The following is a 21,420-nucleotide window of genomic DNA, read 5'->3' as shown; positions in this document are numbered from 1 at the left end:
TGGGGGGCCGCGTAACCGTCAACACCGAGGCCACAAGGTCGAGTCCAGGACCGTGGACAAGATGCCTGGTTCGGGGATATCGTGGGGTAAAGGATGTGGCTGCCCAGGCTGGTTGCAAAAGCCCTTCTTTGGGCAAAAGACCGGGCAGAGGGTCCTGGCATGGGCACCGGCGTCTCAGAGGGAGCCTGGAGCGGGAAGGCCCTTCAGCGCCACGTTTCTCCCGCGGCCCCGCTGGCGGGCCGGTGCTTGGGCACAAACCGGTGGAGCGAACACGAGTGACCCGGCTTTGGCGAGACCTCGAGGCCCTCGCGCCTGTTCCGGGAGCCCTCACCGAGAGTGTCGCTTCGGGGGATCAAATCTGGCCTCACGCAGCGAAGCCCGGCGTCCCTGGTGACGAGGACCCTGCCCTTCCAGGATGGGAAGACGGTTGCCCAGGGCCATTTTGATGGAGCCCTCAACATGCCACCAGCTATAGGAGCTTAAAACCCACTTTGACGTGGCTTCTAAAAACAAGGAAGCTTCATTTTCCTCCAACGTGAGAGTACCTTTGTTTTTAATTACGAAAATAATGTAAAAGACGCAGGCTACAAAAAATCATCGGAAAGTAGACAGCCTGGCTGACCTCCTGCTGGCAGTGGCCACTGTGGCCGCCCCGGGTCACTCCCACACACACGGGCGCCTGTCGGCCAGAGGGGCCGCCAGGATGCCCGCTGGGCAGGCGTCCCCTTCAGCCCCGCCCATCCGGAGACAAAGACATCATTTTTCACGACCCGCCACCCTTGGCTGTGTGGGTCTAGGGTAACTTACGGAAACAATTCTCCGTGGACAGACATTTAGGTGGCTTCCAATTATTTGCTGTGACCACAATGACGAGTTGGCGAGTGCCAGCTCTTGTCCGGAGTCTCCCGTGACTGTGGCCCCAACCCTCCCCCCGCGCGCGCACTGCGTGTCCCCAAGTCTATCACCGCTGGGCATCTTTATGTGGCCATGTGGCCCTCCTCACTGCATTTCAAGTCCTTGCTGCACATCTACGCCCCTCCGGACCCCGAGGTGGAGGAAGGCAAGGTCGGTTCCCCTGTAACCCCGGGCGGTGCCCCCCCCCCCCCCCCGACATTGCTGGGATGAATGAATGAGATCCCAAGGATGATTCCGCCCTCTGCAGACTCGCAAACACCCTCCTTTAGGACGGAGTGCGCTGCGGGCAGGATGGCACAGGGGATGGCCGCCTGGGGTTGGGGGAGAGTCTTGGACCCCCATCCTCCGCCTGCCCGAGCCCGAGCCTTCCCACACTCCCCCGCCAGCACTCTGGGATCCCAGACAGGACGGCTGGGCCCCCCAGCTCTGCAGCCACACCCACCTCAAAGACCACTCGGCCACCAGCCTGTTTACCAAGACAGTTTAATGAGACAAGCACACCAGCCCCGTCGGGGCCTCCACCCTGCCCGTCCCCACTGGCCGGGAAGGATGGGGCCGAGGGAGGGGCAGGGGAGGGAGGGCTGAAGCCGCAGGGAGGGGAGGGGAGTGGCGCGGAAGGCTCGCTCTGGGGAGGTGACGCGGCGGAAGAAGCGCCGTCCTGTGCCGACCACAGCCTGGGCTCACCGGCACCTCCGCAGCTGCTGTCGGATCCAGTCCACGTGGCTCTGGACGTTTGTGAAGACGGCGGGCAGCTCGAACATGGAGCAGCCGATGCCCCAGCTGACCACGCCCACCTGGACCCACGTGCCTTTCTTCTTGCAGACCAGGGGGCCCCCGGAGTCCCCCTGCAGGGAGAGGGGCGGTCACGCGGCACGTCGGGGTGGGGGTGGGGGGGCTGGGGGGCCGAGGCCGGGAGGAGACCCGCGGCCTGCGGCCTGAGCGCCTCACCATGCAGGGACCGCGGCCCTGAGTGCCGGCACACAGCATGTCCTCCGGGATGACCTTGCCATTGGCTCTGGTGTGCAGGAACCTCCGGTAACCTTGCTCACAGGCCCCCTCCTCTTCCAGTGGGATTTGCACCTGCTGCAGGCGGTATGGGGGGCTCAGCGGCTCTGGGGTGGAAAGGAGGAGTCAGGAAATGGAGGCGCGGAGGCGGCTGTCCCCGCCGCCCCCCCCTCCCCCCCCCCCGCCATTGCCACAGACCAGTCGGCGCTGCCCACACCACCAGGGCTGGGCGCAGAGAGGAGCCCCAGACTGTGGGCCCGGGCCACTTCTGCCGACTCCTCCCGCTGTCACGAATGGGCTCAGATTCCATAAACACACAGTGGGTGGAAGAGTGTCCCTCAAAAACTCACGCTCACCCCGACCTTCAGAATTTGACTTTACGTGGAAATAGTCTTTGCCGATGTAATCAAGCAGAAATGAGGTCGCACTGGATGCGGGGGGGGGGGGGGGGGGGGGGGGCTAAGTCCAGTGGCTGGTGTCCCCACGCGAGGACAGGCAGGGGGATTTGAGCCTCAGAGAAGGCGGGTCAAGAGACCAGAGGGGGGTGGGCACAGCTGAGGATGAGCCGGAAGCAGGGGGAGGCAAGGAGGGCTCCCTTGCTAAGGCGTCTGGAAGGAACCATCCCTGCCAACAGTTCCATTGGGACTATGGCCCCCAGACTGTGAGAGAATACATTTCTGTCATTTGAAGTCCCCCTGTGTGCAGTCCTTTATACGGTGGCCCCAGGACACCGATACGCCAGGCACCCGGGTCCTTCGTTTTCGTGGACCCACACCTCCAACGTCATTCCGCCGTCTGAAAACCACGGGAGTCTGAGAGGAGCAGGTTTGGGTCCGGGCGCCCTGGGCTGACTGTCGCATCCGGCAGATTCTTTGACCCGTCAGGCCCGGTTCCTTCACACAAACCCAAAGTCACAGGGCCCACGTGGCCACCTGCCCACCCGCACCTGGGAGACAGGTGACTGGAAAGGGAGTTTCCTTCTTCCCCGTGTATTCCTGACTCCTGAACCTTCCCCCCCACCCGCGGCCCAACCTAGACCCAGACGTCAGGAAAGATCTGGAACTTGCCGGCTCCCCTCCGGGACCCGACCCCCCCAGGCATTCTCACCGAAGTAGAAGCCCCTGCCCCAGCCTGTCAGCCAACACTCGTCCTCCGGGCTGAAATCCAGGCTCTGCAGGGGCAGGGTGACCGGCCGAGTCCTGCTAGACATTCTCACGGGGGTGGCCAGCTTCAGCAGGGCCAGGTCAAACCCCAGAAAGGCAGCTATGTAGTCGGGGTGGACGATGACGCGGCTCACGTTCAACAGCGTCCTGCCCCCGTACAGATACACGTTGCCGGCGTGGATCCGGTAGGCTGACGGGTCGGCGTCTTTCCTGGGGGAGGCGGACCCCAGGCCCCGCTTGGTCAGGGGCACGACCCCGAGGGAGCCCCAGTCTCTGCGTCGGCCCCCTTCCCCCGCCCCCCATCCAGTGTGGGGGGGTTGGGCCCGCAGCGGGACTCACCGGTCGATGCAGTGGGCAGCGGTCAGCACCCACTGAGGGTGGACGAGGGAGCCCCCGCATATGTGCACCCAGGAGGCCCAGCGGTAAACGTAGACTCTCAGGCTGACCTGCCACGGCCACTTCCCCTGGGGGGCACTGTGACCCCCCACGATGCCCACCAACTCCCTCGCGGGGGCAGGCGCTGGGGAACAATGGGCAGGGGTCGGGGACGAGGCTGCGCCGTCCCGCAGACCCCAGGTGACTTCTGGGTCGTCCTCACATAGGTCAGAGGGTTGGCGGGGCCGGGGCGCAGGGCCGGGGGCCGGGGCGGGGAGGGCACTGTGCCGGGTTAGGACTCACCTGGGATTTCGGGCACAGAGGCCCCCAGGCAGGGGAGGGACAGGAACAGCAGCCACAGCATCTGCAGGGGAAGGAGGGGAGGGCCCGCGTGAGGTGACCAGGGCCAGCCCCCAGGGTCTGGAAAGCCAGCCCGGAGTGTCCGACCTCGGCCTCCTCACCTGGATGGATGGTCGCACAGCCCTCCTCCCCAGCCCTCCCTGGGAGTCCCTTTATCTCCCTTTGGAAGGAAGTGGGTGGGGTCTGGTCAGACACACCCTGCCACCTCAGGTGGCAGGGAAGCCCCTGCGGTGACTGGAGTTGGCCGTTGGGGCCCCAACCCCACCTCTCGCCCCCTGCATCCCCCCCGCTGGGCCCGCACAGCTCCTGGGAGAGACCAACTGGGCGCCTGCCAGGCCCGCACGTCTCAACCCGGCCGTTGCACGAGTCTGGTGACATTTTTAGTTGTCAGACTACGGGGCTCTTCCGGCGCGGAGGCCCGGACCCCACGACGCCCCCCGAGGCGCAGGGCCATCAGCCCTCGTGCCCCGTGTCCAGGTGGACGTGGCCCTGGCCCAGGCTCGGCCATGCTGGTGGCCAGTCCCGGAGGCCTGGCGCTCAGGTGTCCTCGGCGGGCGCAGAAGCGGCGGCCCGGCGGCCATCACAGCAGCTCAGGGCCCAGCCGGGTCACCCTCCGGAACACAGCTCCTACCCCGGGGCCAGGAACCCCTTCTCGCTGTCCACCAAACTCCGGCTTCAGGCAGGGAGAGTGGGGATGGCGGTGGGATCGCAGACGGCTGGGGACCGCGTCTCGCGAAGACAGACCCCACCACCCGTGCCCCCCTTCCTGCCCAGCCACACCTGGGGTTCAGGTCGCCTCAGGGAGGGAGGCTAGGACATCTCTCTGGAACAGGAGTCTTACTTTCCATGGGGATTGTAGTGTGTGTGTGTGTGTGTGTGTGTGTGTGCGCGCGTGTGGGCCTGTATGTGTATACGTGTGTGTGTGAGCGTGTGTGCGTGCATGTGTGAGCGCGTGTGCATGTGAGCGCGCGCGCGCCTGCGTGCGCGAGCGTGTGAGCGTGCCTGCGTGCGCGAGCGTGCACGAGCGTGCGTGTGTTTGTGTGCGCGCATGCGTGCAGGAGCGTGCGCTAACATACGTGTGTGTGAGCCTCTCCCTGAGGAGCGGGTCTCCCTGGGAAGCTCTGGCGGTGCTCCCCGCAGATCTTCCCGCGGGCACAGGGTCCCGTGGGGGAGGAGGCAGGCAGGGAGGCTGGACCCGCGGCTACAGGAGCCCCTGTGCCCCGACGAGAGAAGCCTCAGGGGGACACACGGGGAAAACAGGCCTGGAGGCTTGGTTCTCAGAGACCCCTGGGGCGGTGGCCACAGGAGAGGCGGTGCGGAGCGTGCAGTGCGCCAGGCCGGGGCGCAGAATGTGCCCTGAGACTCCGGACCAGACCTGCTGCCCTCCGGGAAGGCGCGGCAGCAGCCAATCAGGATAAAGGCCACGCGTGTGCCGAGCGCAAGATGCGGGAACACGGTCCACCGGGAGCGGCCATGGGCTACGGTCACCAGACACGGGGCCTGTGGCCTCCTGGATGCCTGGGACTCCTGGACACCTGGGCACCTGGAAGCCCGGAAGCCTGGACACCTGGGCACCTGGAAGCCGGGATGCCTGAGACTCCTGGACGCCTGGGACGGCAGGAGGAGCCCCGGGTGCAGGTGAGTCCCGGGAAGGGGTGGCCTGAGCTGGTCCTGTGCAGAGGTTGTGATATTGGTCCTCACGCGATGGGAGAAGCCTAGATCCGTCTTTTGTCTTTACTCTGTGCCTATCTGGAGTCGGGGCGAGGTCTGAGGACATTGGGCATTTTCACCCAGACCGGGCTGGGGAAGTTGGCCAGCTCAGCGTCCTGGCCGGAAGGGCTCCCACAGGACGTCCGACTGGAGGAGAAAGAGAAATAAACCTGGGGCCACGCAGCAGGATGGTGGGTTGAATAGTGTTCACATCCTAACCCTGGGTACCTGTGAACGTGACCTCACTGGAAACTGAGTCTTTGCAGACGTAACTGAACTGAGGATCTTGAGGTGAGATCATCTTGGATTCAGGGTGGACCCTACATCCTGTGACCGGCGGCCGTAAAGGACAAGGGATGGGGGGAGGTTTGGGACAGGGGGTGCGGGAGAGGAGGTGCCCGGTGACAGTGGAGACAGGGCTGGAGGGTGGCGGCCACGAGCCCCAGATGCCCAGGAGGGAGCCTTCCTGCCACGCTCGGGGCAGTTCCACTTCTGGCCCCAGACCTCCAGAGAGTCACCTGCCATGTGAGCACACTCTGAGCTGCGGCCCGGGAAAGTAGCACAGGCTCTGAGGCCAACGCCAGCAACGCTTCCTGTTTGTTCACATTAAGTGTTTGCGGCCAGCGGGTGCGCTCCCCGCCGAAAATGAATTTCCAGCCGGAAGGGACCCTGGAACTGGGCGGGGGGCAGGGGGCTGCGGGCGAGGTGAGGCGCCCACACGTCTCCTGCCGGGAGGGACCTCGAGTTAACGGTCGACGGTTGTGGGCGTGCGTCCTGCTGGTGCCCGTGAGAGGGTGGCCACCGCCTGTCTCCCTCATCCTCCCGGACCCAACGCCAGGGCACAGAGGGGAAGAGACGGAGAGGCGGGCGGCGGGAGGCGCTTTCCCCCAGCGAGCCCCTCGGAACCACGGAAGCGAGGGACACGGACGGCATCCACACGAGGAACTTTGTAAGGGGGGCTGTTCATCGTAAGCCTGATGCTCAGTGAGCTCAGCCGCTCAGAAAGCCCCGGAGCGCGTGGCTCTGTGTGTGTGAAACGTCCAGAACAGGCAAATCCTCGCAGAGAGAAGGTGGATCTGAGGTTGCCAGGGGCGGGAGGGAAACAGGCTCCTGACGGCTGTGCCCGTGGAGACGTGACCACCCGCTGACCCGTGAGCTGGATCTGGGCAGCAGGAGGCTCCTCGCCCCCTCCCCTGTCTTCGGAATGTGGGTTCCACTTGCCTCGTCACTCCCAGGGCCTGCTCCGAGGACACAGCCTTGAGGTAGTGATGTGATACTTTAAACACCTGCACGGGGTACACGGCTGAGCCCGCTGAGGGCCTCCCGCGACATCAGCCTTTAAGCTCTGGCGGGCGGGTGCCGCAGCCCAGGACGCGTCTTGTAGGTAAGGCCCGTTTGCTTGTTGACCCCGCCACCCGCCCGGCTGGAGTGGCCTGCCTCCTCCTTCAGTCTCTCCCTGCCCTCTGCACGTGGGGGCCAGTTTCAGATGACCCCCGGATGCTCCCAAGGAGCCCGCGCACCCACAGCAGTGGTTATTACCGCTGGCGAGATTCCCCCTTATCGGATGGACAGAGTCCCCCTTGGCCCAAGTTTGGTAAGAGTTTTATCACGAAGGGTGGTTGAATTTCTCAACCAAGAGAATCATATGCGTTTTCCTTATCTGTAGCGTTGACAAGGCCGTTCATCTATCTCTACTCGGTTAAACCATCCTGGTTCAGATGCTCATCAGTTTTACTGCAGTTTTTAAAATACACCGTTGGCATCAGATGATAATGTTCTATTTTGGATTTTGAATCGATGTTCCTAATTGAACTTGGCCCGGAAATCTCCTTTATTCTATGTACCCAGCTCTGTTCTTTCCTCCTTCTTCTGTTCTTTCCTCCTTCTTCTATTCCCTGGAAGGGTGTGTTCAGTGGGGACCATCTGGTCCTACAAGATTTAGTGTCATTCTCTCGAGAAACCACGCAAGGCTGGTGTTTTAATTTGTACTTCGTGTCTGGGTCGATTTTCAACTGCCCACGTGAAATGCTTCAACGATTACAGTTCTGTTCAGGCTCTCTCTCTCTCTCTCTCTCTCTGTGTCTCTTTTTAGTTTTTATTTATTTTTACGAAAGAGAGAGAGCAGGGGAGGAACAGAGAGAGAGGGAGACACAGAATTCAAAGCAGGCTCCAGGTTCTGAGCTGTTGGCACAGAGCCTGATGCAGGGCTCGAACCCACGAACTGTGAGATCATGACCGGAGCTGAAGTCAGATGCTTAAGGGACTGAGCCCCCCCCAGAAGCCCCTCTTACTTATTCTGAATCACTCTTTACTGTGTTCTTTTAGTTACATTGTCTTTGATTGTATCGTTTATGTTTTCTTTGGGCTACGTCAGCTCTTTTACTTCCGCAGTGAACGTGGCATTCTGGATTGTCCCATTTTCCCCAAACCCGGGGCTGGCCCGCTCTTGTCCCGCAGACACGCTCCGCGTCTATCCCCGCGACATCGGCAGGTGGCATTTTCCTCTTGTTGGTCCTGAACAGCTTGTGCTCTCCGTTCGGACATTTCTTTGACCCGAGAGCTCTTTGGAAGTGTACTTTTAAATTTCCAATTGTGTCTGTCCCTTGATATAAGGACAAACACGTCTAAGATGACAACCCGGTCCGGTCCTGTTTTCTAACATAAGGCGATCGGAATGAGCTCAGAGAGCAGAACCCAAGCTCGGCGTTTCCCGAGGGCGCCGACGGAGGCCCAGGGCCCTCCCCGGCCCTGCACCCCAGGGACACGCACGTGCGGAGGGCGGTCCTGGGAGGCCCCTGGGGCAGGGACACCAGCCTCCTGTCCCCAGCCCTGTCCTGAAGCCAGGGGGAGCACCTGAAGGCATTGGGGGGGGTGCCCCCCCGGACAGGCGGCTCGGCCCTCCCGCTGCTGGGCAGCCCGTTCTGCACGAAGCCCCAGGTGCCCGCCAGGCTGACGCTGGCGACCACAGGCACTTGCCAGTCACGGCTGCGAAGCTGGTGGAGGCGCCCGGGGCTCCAGGAGGAGGGACAGTGCGGGCTACGGAGCGGGCAGGGGGGAGACACGGCCGAAGGGCCCAAAGGCAGCTGGGCTGCGGGCAGTGACGGTCACAGTAGAGCCCTGCACGGGCCCGGGGTCACAGGCCGGCACCTCGATGCCCAGGGCAGAGGGCCGGGTGACAGGACAGTAGTAAGCGGACAGCGCTGGTGGCCTTCCCCACGCCCCCGGCAGCCTCTTGGCCCCGCTCCAGATCCCGGGTGGGCTCAGGCACCCATCCCACACTGCGGTGCCAAACCCCGCCGCGCCCCCTGGCAGGCAGCCGAGAGGGGTCACCCTCCAGGATCGTCCTCACAAGTCAGGGTGGGGACCAGGGAGGAGTAGTCACATGCACCTGACAAAGCTCTCGGGGTCGCTTTGAGATGGCGTTCGGGTGAAAAGACATCCACAATAGGCTCCACCGAAATTCCTGGCATTTCTTTCTCAGCACCTACTTTCCCTCAACCCACGTGCCTCACGGATGCTGCCTCAAGCTGAGGCCCCAGGTGCGCGCCTGCCGGTGACCCGGACCGGTCCCTGCCCTCCTCCTGCGGTTGCCTGAAGGGAGCCTTCCTTACCGTGTCCACCAAGGGACACCCTTCCTGTCCTTGGAGAGCCAGTCAAGCATCTCCTCCTTGGAGCACTTCCCCCAACACCTGCAGAAGGCTTGCTCAGGTTCTCCTTAGCATGGCCACCATGTCTTCCTCTGGGGTGTCACTTATATGCAGCACCCTGTACTCATTATTTGCTTAAAAGGTGGTCTCCTGCCAGACTCAAAGACTGAGGAAGGCAGATGTCATGTTCTATTCATATCTGGATCTTCCATATCCAGTCCAGGATCTGCCATACAGCGTGCCAGGATGGATAAGTGAGTGGGTGGGTGGATGGGCGGATGGATGGATGGATGCATGGATGGATGGATGGATGAGTGGATGGATGGATGGATGGGTGGATGGATGGATGAGTGGATGGATGGATGGATGGATGGGTGGATGGATGGATGAGTGGGTGAGTGGATGGATGGATGGATGGATGAGTGGATGGATGGATGGATGGATGGATGGATGAGTGGATGGATGGATGGATGGATGGATGAGTGGATGGATGGATGCATGGATGAGTGGGCGGATGGATGGATGAGTGGATGGATGAGAGGATGGAAGGATGGATGAGTGGTGGATGGATGGATGGATGGATGGATGAGTGGGTGGATGGATGGATGGGTGGGTGAGTGTATGGATGAATGAATGGATGAGCAGATGGATGGATGGTTGGATGGATGGATGAGTGGATAGATGAGTGGATGGATGGATGAGTGGATGGATGGATGGATGGATGGATGGATGGATGGATGAGTGGATGGATGGATGCATGGATGAGTGGGCGGATGGATGAGTGGGTGGATGGATGAGTGGATGGAAGGATGGTTGGATGAATGGATGAGTGGATAGATGAGTGGAGGGATGAGAGGATGGAAGGATAGATGAGTGGGTGGATGGATGGATGGATGAGTGGATAGATGAGTGGATGGAAGGATGGTTGGATGAATGGATGAGTAGATAGATGAGTGGATGGATGAGAGGATGGAAGGATGGATGAGTGGTGGATGGATGGATGGATGGATGAGTGGGTGGATGGATGGATGGGTGGGTGAGTGTATGGATGAATGAATGGATGAGTGGATGGGTGGATGGATGGATAAGTGGATAGATGAGTGGATGAGTGGATGGATGGATGAGTGGTGGATGGATGGATGAATGAGTGGATGGATGGATGGATGAGTGGGTGGATGGATGGATGGGTGGGTGAGTGTATGGATGAATGAATGGATGAGCAGATGGATGGATGGTTGGATGGATGGATGAGTGGATAGATGAGTGGATGGATGGATGAGTGGATACATGAGTGGATGGATGGATGAGTGGGTAGGTGGATGGATGATAGATGGTTGGAATTTTGAGATGAGGCTGGCCTTCTAGCAGAGGGTGGGCTGAGAACAGCGGCCCAAGAGTGGAGTATCGCTGAGAACATCCTCCCTCCCTCTTGCCAGTCCATCCATCCTTCTACCCCCACTACCCCCACCACCCCACCACTTTTGGCACGGAGCAACAACCTCTCCAACCCAAGCCCCAGAGCAGATGGAGCCATCAGGAAGTCCCAGGGCCCCTGGGCCACCCCAGCCATACCCACACCCAAGAAATCGTTGGTCACGTTCTGTCTTGCTTTGCTAACAGTTTAACGAAACAAAACTGAGACTTGGCCCCGGACCCTTCTGTTCCTAACCACACCCTCGCTCAGAGAAGTTTCCATTTCTCTTCTTCTTAGTGTAAGGGAGGAAGGAGCAGCACCCACCAGGGTGGAAGGGACTGAGGACCCTGTGGGGGTGGGGGGAGCAGAGGAGTCAGATGTTGGAAGGAGGACAGAGCAGAGAGACTGGGACAGGGAAGGGGCTGCACTCTCAGGAGCTGGGCAGGAACCCAGCCAGAGAGGTGAGCTGTCGTCCCGCCTCCACCTCTGGATCCTGCTGGCCACAGTCAACTTTCTGAAATTCGAACAGCACTGATCAGTGGAACTTCCCACAACAATGGACTGTGTCTCTGTGCCCACTATGACATAGCGAGACTGAGGATGTGAGTTTTCACGTAATTCACTCTTGGTGATGCGTACGTGGCCCCACACTGGCAGACAGGGTGCAGGCCGTCCTGCAGGAGCTGGAGTGAATCCCCACTGTTGTAGGGAAGGACAGATGCCGGCGTAGGACCACCTCTCACTTTTCTTGGTGTCTGGCCCCCAGGGGAGGCTGGGTTCGATGGCGCAGTTAGGGAACATGAGGTAATGCAGGGGAAGGAGTGCCGGGAGGCGACATTGGTCTCATCCCCGAGGACTGGGGGGAACGAGGCTGGGGAGGGAGGCCGAGCCGCAGGAGGGGTCTAGAATGCGGCCTCCTGGAAACAGACCCCACCCAGGGCAGGGCAGTAACCACGGGGCCTCCCCGGCTCAGCCACTCGCCCTGCCAGCAGATACAATTGGTCCAGGTTGTTCCTGAAGCTTTCAGAGCCTTGGAACCTCCACCAGGAAGTACCCCCTCCCCACCACGGTCAAGTACATGCAGAAATCCTGGAGGCTGCTTTGCACACAGTTTAATAGGACAGCAGACAGCGGGGAGGAGGGAGGTCCCTGACGCTTCTTACCCAACGTGCCCGCTGTCAAGGAGACACCAGCTTCCCAGCCCCTCCTCTGCCTCGGGCCCCAAAGTCAGAGAAGGACAGGGCACCGAGGGGACAGGGCACCTGGGAGACGGTGGTGCCGAATGGGGGAGGTGGCAGGGGTGGCTGGCTCCTCGGCCACACAGGCCCATCAAGGCCCCAGGGGGACGTGCTGGTAGATCCAGGATGAGTAGGTCATCACGCGGGTGTAGACCGCAGGATAGTCGATGTGCCCGGAGGCCATGCCCCAGCTCAGCACTCCCACTTGGATCCACATGTCCAGCCAGGAACAGACCAGGGGGCCCCCCGCATCACCCTGTAAGGGGGACTCACAGGTCAGTCGGCCGCAGGGCGCCCTACTGCAACACCCAGAAGCCCTGAAATGGAGGGCAGGGGCGGGCCCGAGTCTCACCTGCCGGGAACCCCTTCCCCTCCTCCCTGCACACAGCATGTCCTTCTTGATGACACGGCCGTGGCCTCCAGCAGGTGACCCCTGGCGGTAGATCTTCTCGCAGACCTGGTTCTCCACGATGGGGACCTCCGCCTCCTGCAGGCGGTGGGCTGGGGATGGCAGGGCTGCGAGAGGGGCTGGGTGAGAGAGGGCGGCTCCAGGGGCTCACGCCCCTCCCCCCGGGGCGCCAGGTCACGCTCCCCTGGGTCCCTCCTCTCGGAGTCACGCGTCACACCATCACTTGGATGGAAAAAAGGACTGGAATCATGGCCAATTTGTTGCCGTGTATCCAAAAGCCGCTCCATGAAATCAGAGGCCAGGCTTGGGTACACGAGAGAAAGGCCATGCGGAAACCAACGAGCCACACTGAGGTCCCTGTCCCGACTGGCGGTCACACGGTGGGGGTTTTGAAGACTTTGCTACTTTACTCACAACCAAGAGGCCAAGCCTCGACATTCTGGCGCGTCAACAGAGCAGGGCCACGCCCGGGGCTGGGGGCCCAGAAAGTTCACTCACAGCCAGACCCCAGAAAGAGCTGGGTTGGGTTTTGAGGGATCTTTGGGGTCCAGGAGCCACGCGGTTCCCTGCCGTGTTTGGTGGTCGCCGAGCGGGGTGGTGCCAGAGGAAGCCACACCCTCACTCTCAGCCTGCGGGTCCCCCCCAACCCCCGCAGCTGGCCAGTGACACGAGCCAGGGTGGGGAGGGAGCCCCTCCCAGGACCATCATGTGATCCTGAGCCCGGGGCCTCCTTCACCCCGGCCTCAGTTTCCCCGTCTTAACCTCCGGTGTGCAATCAGCCTGGGTAAACGGGCAGGGAGGGAAGCAAGGGAAGGTGGACTCCCCGGGAAGCACAGCAGTGAACCCCTCCCAGCAGGACGAGTCCCGAGTCCCTGGGTTCCCAGCTGCAGGAGCAGTGACCCCTTGCTCGTAGGCTGTTGTCCAAGTTTAAACAAGGACGTTCTCAGATGACTCCTGAGGCCGGGCCAGGGGTGGGTGGCTAGTAGTCCGGCCGGCCCATCTGTGACGGGCATGTTCCCCCACCGACCGAGGCCGTGGGCCGTGCGGTCCCCACCGCACCCCCGTGTCCTCTGCCTTGTCCCTCCTCTGGGCCCCCCCCCCGGTCGTACCGTGGGCCCCAAAGGTGCCCCAGCCGGTCACCCAGCACTTTGTTCCGGGGCTGAGCACCAGTGAGTCAGGAGCAAGGCTGACGGGGTTCACGTGCTGGGAAAGCGTCACGGGCGCCTCCAGTCTCAGCAGGGCGATGTCCGCGCCCCCACAGGCAGACAGGCTCGCGTTGAACTTGGGGTGGCGGATGATCTCGGCCACATTGTGCAGCTGGTCGTGGTCATAGAGTCTCAGCTGCCCCATTTGGACCCTGTATTTCTGTGGCTCCCTGGGAGAGAGACCAGGAGCTTCTCCAAGAAGCCGGATGGGGGCGGGCACCTGGTCACCCCCCCCCCCAGCAGGACTGTCTCCAGGGGCTCAGAGCCTGAAGGCTCCCCCTGACGCCCCCAGGGCCACCCAGACCCAGAGTCTCCTGGCCCAGGACACTGTCCCCTCACACCACCCCGGCCCTCTGCCTGCTCCCCTCCCGCCCCCTCCCCTGCCAAGGGGGCGGCCAGAGTCACCCACAGTCCAACGCAGTGGGCCGCGGTCAGCACCCACTGGGGGTGGACGAGGGAGCCGCCACATTCGTGCTGCCACCGGTCACACTCTTCGTTGAAGACCCTCAGGCTGACCTGCCATGGCCACTTCCCGGCAGGGATGTCATGGTCCCCGTCGGTGCCCACCAGCTCGGGCCCCAGGCCAGGCCCTGGGGAAGCGCAGTGGGGAGCCGTCAGGGACCCAGAGGCCGCCGCCTGGGGCTAAGCACAGCCTCCCACACTTAGCATGTCCCAAGGGTCACCACCCTGTCCCACTCCAGGTCAGTGCAGGCCCGAGGTCACCGATGGGTTTCAGGACAACGGGAGCCCTGCATGGGGTAGGCACTCACCAGGGGTCACGGGCACAGAGCCCCCCAGGCAGGGGAGGGTCACGAACAGCAGCCACAGCATCTGTGGGGGGAGAGGGGGCGGCTGGAGTCAGGACACCAGGGCCAGGTCCCCCACGTCTGGGATGGAGAGGGCAGGGGTCTGGGCTATGTCCTCACCCTTCTGGGTCCTCTCCCTTCTGCCCCTGGGGCCTCAGAGCCCCTTTATCCTGCAAGCCCAGGAAGTGGGTGGGCCAAGAGCGGGGAACCTGGGGGCAAGGCCCCCCCCACTAGTGGTCAGGGCACCAGCACCTTCAGAGAACCCACTGTTGCTGGCTCAGGGCCAGGCGCTGGGAACCCAGCAGCCAGAGTGGACACAGGCCCATCCGGGGGTGAATCGGGCCTCCTGGGGTGATAGTAGGTGCCCAGGGTCAGGAAAGGCCCGTCCTGGGGGCGCAGATCCGAAGGGTAAGGGTGGAGCCTCGTTCTGCAGGCCCAGGCCCTGGGTCCACACCTGCCCTCCGACCCCTCACGGGACCACGAGCTCCCCAGGCAGCCCCACAGGAGGTCCCGTAACCTGGCCCCAGCCGGCGAGGGCCATGGGTGCAGCGACCTCCGTGGGGACCCAGCACGACCTGCGTGGAGGCCTCCTCCCTCTTCCCAGGACTGGACACACGCTGGGCCAGCACAGGACAAGGCTCCCCAGTCTCAGCACCGGGGTCTGGCGGAGGTTTGCGGGACGAGGGTGCCGTGGCTGGGGGAGGGTCCAGTCATCTGGAGCCCGGTGGGTCCCTGCTGGGCCCTGAAACCTGGGCTGAGGGGGCAGGGTGGGACGCTTGGGCACGAGGGGCTGCCCCCCGACCCCGTCACCGCAGCCGACCTCTCACCCGCGCCCTCGTCCGCCCTCAGCCTCCCTGCTGCCGGCACAGCTGGGTCCCTGCCATGATTCCACCCGGTCATGTGGCCGAACCACGATGAGGGGATGGGGAAGCACCCACCGACCCCTAAGAAGGGAGCCCCGAACTCAGGGGGGGCTGGACGCTGGGCCCCCATCTGATGGATGATCCCAGAATGGTCCTACTACACGCCCGGTGGCTGTCCCTTTTAAGACCCCCACGTCCCCAGTGCAGGGAGGGGTGCCTGGGAGACCCCAACTCGTTTATGGACACCGATGTCTGGGTGGCTTCTCCAGGCACTCGTGTCCTGGTTCGTCAGCTACAAATTAGTCAGAAAATGAAAGCTCTGAGCTCTTTAAAAATTTTTCGGTTCCATGTTTATTTGGTGTTTTGTGTTTGTTTGTTTTTTAAGGCAGCTGGGTTTGGCGGGGAGGGACAGAGCTGAGGTTTCTGGAGCAGAGCAGTGCAGGACAGGACGGGGCGCAGCCTGGGGGGCCCCTGATGTGGGACTTCCTTGCTGTAGGTCGGAGCATTCAGGACCCTGACGGACAGGTGTGTGGGGCGGGAAACAGCTGTCCCGTCACCATCACGGCCAGAAAATCCAGAGGCTCCAAAGGAGACCCCCGTTTTCCTGGTGAAGCTGTCCTCGCAGGGCAACCTGGGGGCCTGATGTCATCCCCGCAGGGAGGACCTTAGGGGACCGAGGCTTTCGGGACACATTATCAGAATGAGAGAAAGAGACGTTTTGATTTGTCAGATGGGACATTGAAAATCCAGGAAAGAATCTGGTGCCAGAAGGGCAGGAAATGGTCTGTAGAACGGGTCCGACACCGTCCAGGAGTGCAGGGCGTTCTGAAGGAGCAGAGGGGCAAAGGAGGACCCCCCAGGGCCTCCCGCTGGATCCCGAGCCTCGTGCCAGCGGAGGGAGGGAGGAGGGAGGAAGAGAGATCTAGGACCGAAGCCCCCCGGCACCGAAAGCAGCACATCGTCCCCTGACATTCTTTCGGGGCCCCCGGGAGCCACCCCTCTCCTCTCTGCCTGGCCCACAGATGCCAGCGCCAGGGACCCCAACAGGCAGGCCTGGCCAGCGCCCCTCCCCCTCCCCCCCCAGCAGCAGACGCACCACAGTCAAGCACAGACGCGGCCTTGGGCGGTTCTCCCAGAGCGTTTAATGAGACTCCAATCGCAAGCGGTCCCCTGTGTTTCCTGGGCTTTTTCCCACGCTGGACTCCCCTCGAGGAGCCGCTCCCCTGCTCCCCCCAACCCCGCAGGGAAACGTGGTGCTGAGACAAGGGACTTCGGGGGTCTGTCCCTTCTAGGGTGCGGGGGACAGAGGGACGTGCCGGCAGATCCAGGGCACGTAGCTCGTCACTCGCGTGTACACCCCGGGGAAGTCGCGATGACCGCACTGGTGGCCCCAGCTCACGATCCCCACCTGGAACCAGGTGCAGTTCCAGCGGCACACCAGGGGGCCCCCGGAGTCCAGCTGCGGGGAGAGAAGGCCCTCAGCCCGGGCTCCCCGCGTCCCCACGGCCCAGGGACCGGCGGGAAGGGGACAGAGGAAGAGGCCAGGGCAGCCGGGAGCCTCACCTGGCAGGAGTCCCGGCCCTCACTCCCCGCACATAGCATGTCGGCCTTGATGACCTGATCGCTGCTGTCCGAAGAGTTCTGATAGTGGCGGTTACACTCCTTGTTTCCCACCACGGGGATCTCCACCTCCTGCAGGTGGTGGGGGGGGGGGGCAGAGGCGCTGCGGGGAGGCGCCGCGTCAGAACCGGGCTCGCCTTCTTCCCGGCCGCTGTGTGCTGGGCCGCCCCCCACTGCCAGGCCTGACCCCGGGGCCCAGCACCAGCCCCCGCAGGTACAGCCCACGTCCTCTGTGCCCGGGCATCTGTCCAGATGCCCACGCAGCTCCAGGACGCAGGACTCCCTCGCCGGAGTCTCGGCCCCCGAGCCCGAGGACAGGCCCCAGGAGAGCCCTCCAGTGTCGGCGGGACTCACGGCTCCTGCGGGGAAACTCCGCCTCAGCGACAGAGGAGCCCCGCACCTTGTGGCTCGCCCAAACTCAGCGAGCCTGAGTTCGTCCCCCGTGACGTGACCGCCCCCGTGCGCCCTCCGACTGTGGTGGCCAGAGTCCAGCTCGGATACGGCAGGGGCCGGAGTCAAACGCGGAACCACTGCCCCGGGGCGAGCGTCCAGTTCCTGACGTCTGTTCCAGAAACTTCCTGCCCAGAACCCCGGCATCTGCCTGACCCTGGGGATCCCAAAAGGCCCGTGCAGTGAGCCACTCTCTTTAAAGGCCCAGCCACCCCATCCCCCCATCCTTCCCCAGCTAGTCTCCCCAATACCTACAGTTGTCCGCAATGTCACCCCAGCCGGTCACCCAGCACATCTTCCTTGAGGGGACCCGTAGGGAGGCAGGCGGGAGGGAGACCAGGTTGACATGCTCAGAGAGCATCACGGGCGCCTCCAGTCTCAGCAGGGCGATGTCCGCGCCCCCCCAGGCGGACAGGCTCGCGTTGAACTTGGGGTGGCGGATGATCTCGGCCACCTTGTGCAGCTGGTCGTGGTCATAGAGTCTCAGCTGCCCGACTTGGACCCTGAAGGCACAAGCCTCCAAGTCCTCCCTGGGGGAGAAGGGGCCCAGGGCTTCTCAGGGGGGGGCAGGGGGCACGCAGAGCTGGGAGGGAGACCCCAGGAAGCCCGCCCAAAGCAGCAGGACCCTGCACATGGCACACCCCCACCCAGCTTGCACCCAGCCACGGGGATGGTGACGCACGACTCACGGCTCAACGCAGTGGGCAGCAGTCAGCACCCACTGGGGGTGGATGAGGGAGCCCCCGCATTCGTGCTGCCACAGGCCAAGCCTCATGTCGTAGAACCTCAGGCTGACCTGCCACGGATACCTCCAGCCTGAGACATCGCAGCCCCCCACGATGCCCACCGACTCTCGTCCTGGGCTGGGGGCTGCAGAACAAGTTGAGGGGCTATCAGGGGCCCAGACAATGACCTCAGAGTTCAGGAAGGGACAAGGGAAGCTTTTCCCAAAGGGACAGTCCCCACAACCCCTGGACTACTTCTGGGAGCCCTGAGCACATTGGAGGGGATCCGGACTCACCAGGGGTCACGGGCACAGAGCCCCCCGGGAAGGGGAGAGTCAGAAACAGTAGCCACAGCATCTTCAGGGGACCCGAGGGGAAGAGCTCAGATGCAGCTTTCTCCACGGCGGCCCCTTCCCTGGGCGTCCCTCCCTGGCCCCCATTTATCCTAACAACACAGGAAGTGACCAGAGTGGGTCAGCCCTCCCCCGGGGGGGGGGGGACACTCTGTGGCGAAACAGGGCACAGCCTTGCCACCTTCTGCCAGCCAGGCAGAGCAGGCGGGGGAGGAAACCCCCTGGGCCACACCGTGGGGGCAGGTCCCATTGTGAAGGACACAGTCGCGAATGTGGTGTCTGGAGAAGAGTGAGACCTTCCGTGAAGAGACGGCCCGCCCCGGCTGCTGTCTCAGGAAGGTGATTTGAGGCTGAGACAGAGATGAACTTGAAGCCATCTGCCCTCAGCCTCGGTGTCACCCCTTAGCCCGCGGTCCTGCTCCCCTGGGCCCCGGTCACTCCTGGAAACTAAGGAGCCCGTCACCCGGGGCTGATGACACCCGGGCCGTGGCCCCAGGGGACTCACCGTCACTGGCTCTCACACAGAGGCTCCGGGAGGCTCCACATCCAGGCCAAAGGACAGTTTCAGCCACAAGGGAGTGGGGGCCGGGCTGTCGGAGGGCCCCCGGGGGAACCCTGGGGACTCAGCCTTCTCGGGGGAATACGTCATCATCCCCAGAGCCAAAGGACGGTGTGGTCAGTGTATCCCTGGCCGTAGCCTCGGGGGGCAGGACAGGCCTGGGGAACACGGGGCACGCTGGAGGGTGCTGAGGGCCTGTGCTGTGCCCGGTTTTGAGGCCGTGAAAGAATCAGAGGAAGAGGGCCGTGAGATTCCCCAGGGTCCTTCCCGGGCCCCGGACACAGCCCCTGTGAGCCTGCCGCTCGCAGACCAGCTGCCGGCCACCTTCTAGGAGAGCCTGAGGTTTAGAGACGGTTCTGCTAACGGTGTGTGGGGACAGGTGTGTGCGTCTGACAGGAGACTCGGGAGGGACAGAGATGTTCCTCCGGTTCCCCACAGAGGGGAGGGCTCCGTGGGTTCCGCCGGAGAGGGCCCCTGTTACGGCCTGAGCTGTGTCCCCCGCAATTCACATGTCGAAGGGCCGGTCCCCAGCACCGCGGGATGTGACTATACCTGGAGACGGGGTCTTTACACAGGCGATTTAGGTAAATCGGGGCCACATGGGCAGGCCCTAATCCACTCTGGCTGAGTCCTTGTAAGAGGCAATGGGGATACAGACAGGCACAGAGGGACACGGCGAGGGGCCCAGGAGAGGGCCTCAGAGGAGCCGGCCCTGCCCCACCTGGATCCCGGTCCTCCCAAAGAGGGAGAAAAAAACACATGAGGCTGCCCCACGAGTGGGCGTGGGGGGCTTTGCTCCGAGCTGTGCCGCTGGGCTGGGACATCTCAGGACCAGTTCGGTCGTGCTCCTGTGGGGATCCCTTCGCTCTATCTACGATTCACAGACGGTGCCCCAGCCGGGCTTGTACTTCCTGACAACTCGGTCTCTCTTCCGTGGAGTGTCTGGGCCTCCCTGCTCACCCAGGCAAGGGGAAGTGAGGGGGCGTCGGGGCCCGGGTCCCCAGGCCACCGGGAACCTTGTGTTGGAGACCCTCCGGGAGGCCCGCGCTCCGCTGACCTCAGCCGCTCCCCGAGGCCCCCGAGTCGATGAAGCAGTGACCCCGGGCCCCGGGCCCAGCCCAGGCTGCATCACAGCTGAGCTACGGAGACGGGGAGGTGCTGGGAGGCCCACGCAGCCCCGAAGAAGGGGTGAGGAACCCCAGTCCCAACCTCAGGGCAGGAGACGGCGGCCTGGTCCTTTTCTGCTCAGGCTGACTGTAGACAGGCAGGGCCGGAGCATGGTGTGGGGCACCGGGGAGCCCCGGGGCAGGTCAGGGAGGGCACGGGGGCGACGTGCCCACTCTCGTCATCTGTCGGGCCCTGGCGCTCAGCTCCCTTCAGCAGGGCCGCCCAGAAGAGGCAGGAGACCCCGGAAAAGGCCTTGGGCCTACAGCCTGCAGGTGCCCAGGGGGACCAGCCACAGGTGCGGCCAGACACGGAGCCTAGAAACGCAAGCAGGGTCTTCCCTGCGGATGAAGGTGTCTTCTGAGGAGACCCTCCCGCCTGGATAGTTCCACTTTGAGCCCCAGGGGACACATCTGATGATTTCCGTGTGAAAATGTGACTCAGGCAGCCCTGGAGGAAGCCGTGGGTGATGGGTGGGCACCTCTGTGTGCTCCTGCCCACTCCGACCACGAGGCGGGGGCCAGGCCGGAGACACACGCACGCACTCGCCATTCTGCGTGTCGTTAAAGGCAAGGGAAAAAAATCATTTAGAACCGAGCAAACTGCCCTTCAAGGGCAACCTAAGGATATCCTCGGTAACGCAGCATCTCAAACCTTTGATACTCTCTGCGACGGTTGAGATAAGACTCGTAAAGGAAAATGTTGCAAGAGATATATTCAGCGAAAGAAATCAAATATCGTGATAAAGGTTACCGCCATCCTTTTCAAAAAGATAGTGTCGAAGACCGAGAGAAGCCGTATCCACAGTAACCCAGCATCAACAGTTCAGATATCAACACAACGGAATCAGGAAAGTGAGAGCCAGAGATACGAGGCGCGGGCGGCGCGGACACGATCTCATCTTCCCACATACGTCTGTTCTAGAAGACAGGGAAGGGAGGGAGAAGAAGGAACAAACCCGGGGCTAGTGGCCCAATATAAAATATAATACGTTCACGTGGTAGAAATCAGTCTGAGCACATCAGTGATCGTAATAAACACAGAGGGACAGAACTTAGTGGCCAAAAGTCCAGTTCTGAAGGTGGATTGGCTATTAAAACACACACATCCAGGTGATACACTGTTTGCAAGACAGAAGCAAAAGTCAAGGGGAGAAGGGTGGGAAAAGGTATTACAGGCAGATAAATGCTAGACCACCTGTAGCGTGATTCGTTGAAAAGCGTTTTTGGCAAGTTGGGAGTTTGTCAGCATTGAAAAACACATTCATCAAAACACACTCGAAGAGGGGTGCCTGGGTGCCTCAGTCGGTTGAGCCTCTGACTCTCCATTTCGGCTCAGGTCACGATCCCAGGGTCTTGGGATCGAGCCCCGTGTCGGGCTCTGGGCCGAGTGTGGAGTCCGCTTGGGATTCGCTCTCGCCCTCTCTGCCCCTCCCCCAC

The 21,420-nt window shown here is 62.5% G+C and overlaps 3 protein-coding genes across 5 annotated transcripts in view; all 3 read right to left on the bottom strand.

The window, feature by feature from the left end:
* The window catches only part of LOC147573235 (putative serine protease 29), a 280,540-nt gene extending 276,604 nt beyond the window's left edge, over window positions 1-3,936 (bottom strand). Inside the window, exons 1-6 of one of the 2 annotated variants that reach the window (XM_086691685.1) lie at window positions 3,920-3,936; window positions 3,762-3,822; window positions 3,423-3,603; window positions 3,028-3,293; window positions 1,864-2,027; window positions 1,584-1,760 (exon numbers count right to left, since the gene is read on the bottom strand). In XM_086691685.1, the coding sequence (XP_086547811.1) occupies window positions 1,596-1,760; window positions 1,864-2,027; window positions 3,028-3,293; window positions 3,423-3,603; window positions 3,762-3,822 (837 nt within the window). In that variant the 5' untranslated portion in view covers window positions 3,920-3,936 and the 3' untranslated portion in view covers window positions 1,584-1,595. Of the gene's footprint in view, window positions 1-1,384; window positions 1,761-1,863; window positions 2,028-3,027; window positions 3,294-3,422; window positions 3,604-3,761; window positions 3,823-3,919 lie in introns of those variants that run through there. The other variant, XM_086691684.1, reaches the window with a different exon arrangement.
* A 7,750-nt stretch (window positions 3,937-11,686) lies between these two features.
* Window positions 11,687-14,326, bottom strand: LOC112853285 (mastin-like). The gene is made up of 5 exons (XM_025916846.2): window positions 14,212-14,326; window positions 13,851-14,031; window positions 13,346-13,611; window positions 12,180-12,343; window positions 11,687-12,083 (listed from the first exon to the last, which is right to left on the bottom strand). The coding sequence occupies exons 1-5, from the start codon at window positions 14,270-14,272 to the stop codon at window positions 11,919-11,921; spliced, it is 837 nt and encodes a 278-aa protein (XP_025772631.1). The 5' UTR covers window positions 14,273-14,326; the 3' UTR covers window positions 11,687-11,918.
* A 1,903-nt stretch (window positions 14,327-16,229) lies between these two features.
* LOC147573234 (mastin-like) lies at window positions 16,230-18,304 on the bottom strand. 2 transcript variants are annotated; one of them, XM_086691687.1, is made up of 5 exons: window positions 18,202-18,304; window positions 17,870-18,050; window positions 17,432-17,710; window positions 16,674-16,833; window positions 16,230-16,569 (listed from the first exon to the last, which is right to left on the bottom strand). In XM_086691687.1, exons 1-5 carry the CDS (start codon window positions 18,260-18,262, stop codon window positions 16,399-16,401), a joined length of 852 nt encoding a protein of 283 aa, XP_086547813.1. In that variant the 5' UTR covers window positions 18,263-18,304; the 3' UTR covers window positions 16,230-16,398. The 2 variants fall into 2 exon arrangements, with proteins under 2 accessions (XP_086547813.1, XP_086547812.1); XM_086691686.1 differs by having other exon boundaries at window positions 17,436-17,710.
* Window positions 18,305-21,420: the final 3,116 nt, after the last annotated feature.

This window comes from Puma concolor, chromosome E3, assembly GCF_028749965.1.
Source record: "Puma concolor isolate L17-30 chromosome E3, mPumCon1.1.hap2, whole genome shotgun sequence".
Lineage (NCBI taxonomy): Eukaryota > Metazoa > Chordata > Mammalia > Carnivora > Felidae > Puma > Puma concolor.
Note: the sequence above shows the minus strand (reverse complement) of the source record. Positions and strands in the feature narration are given on the sequence as shown.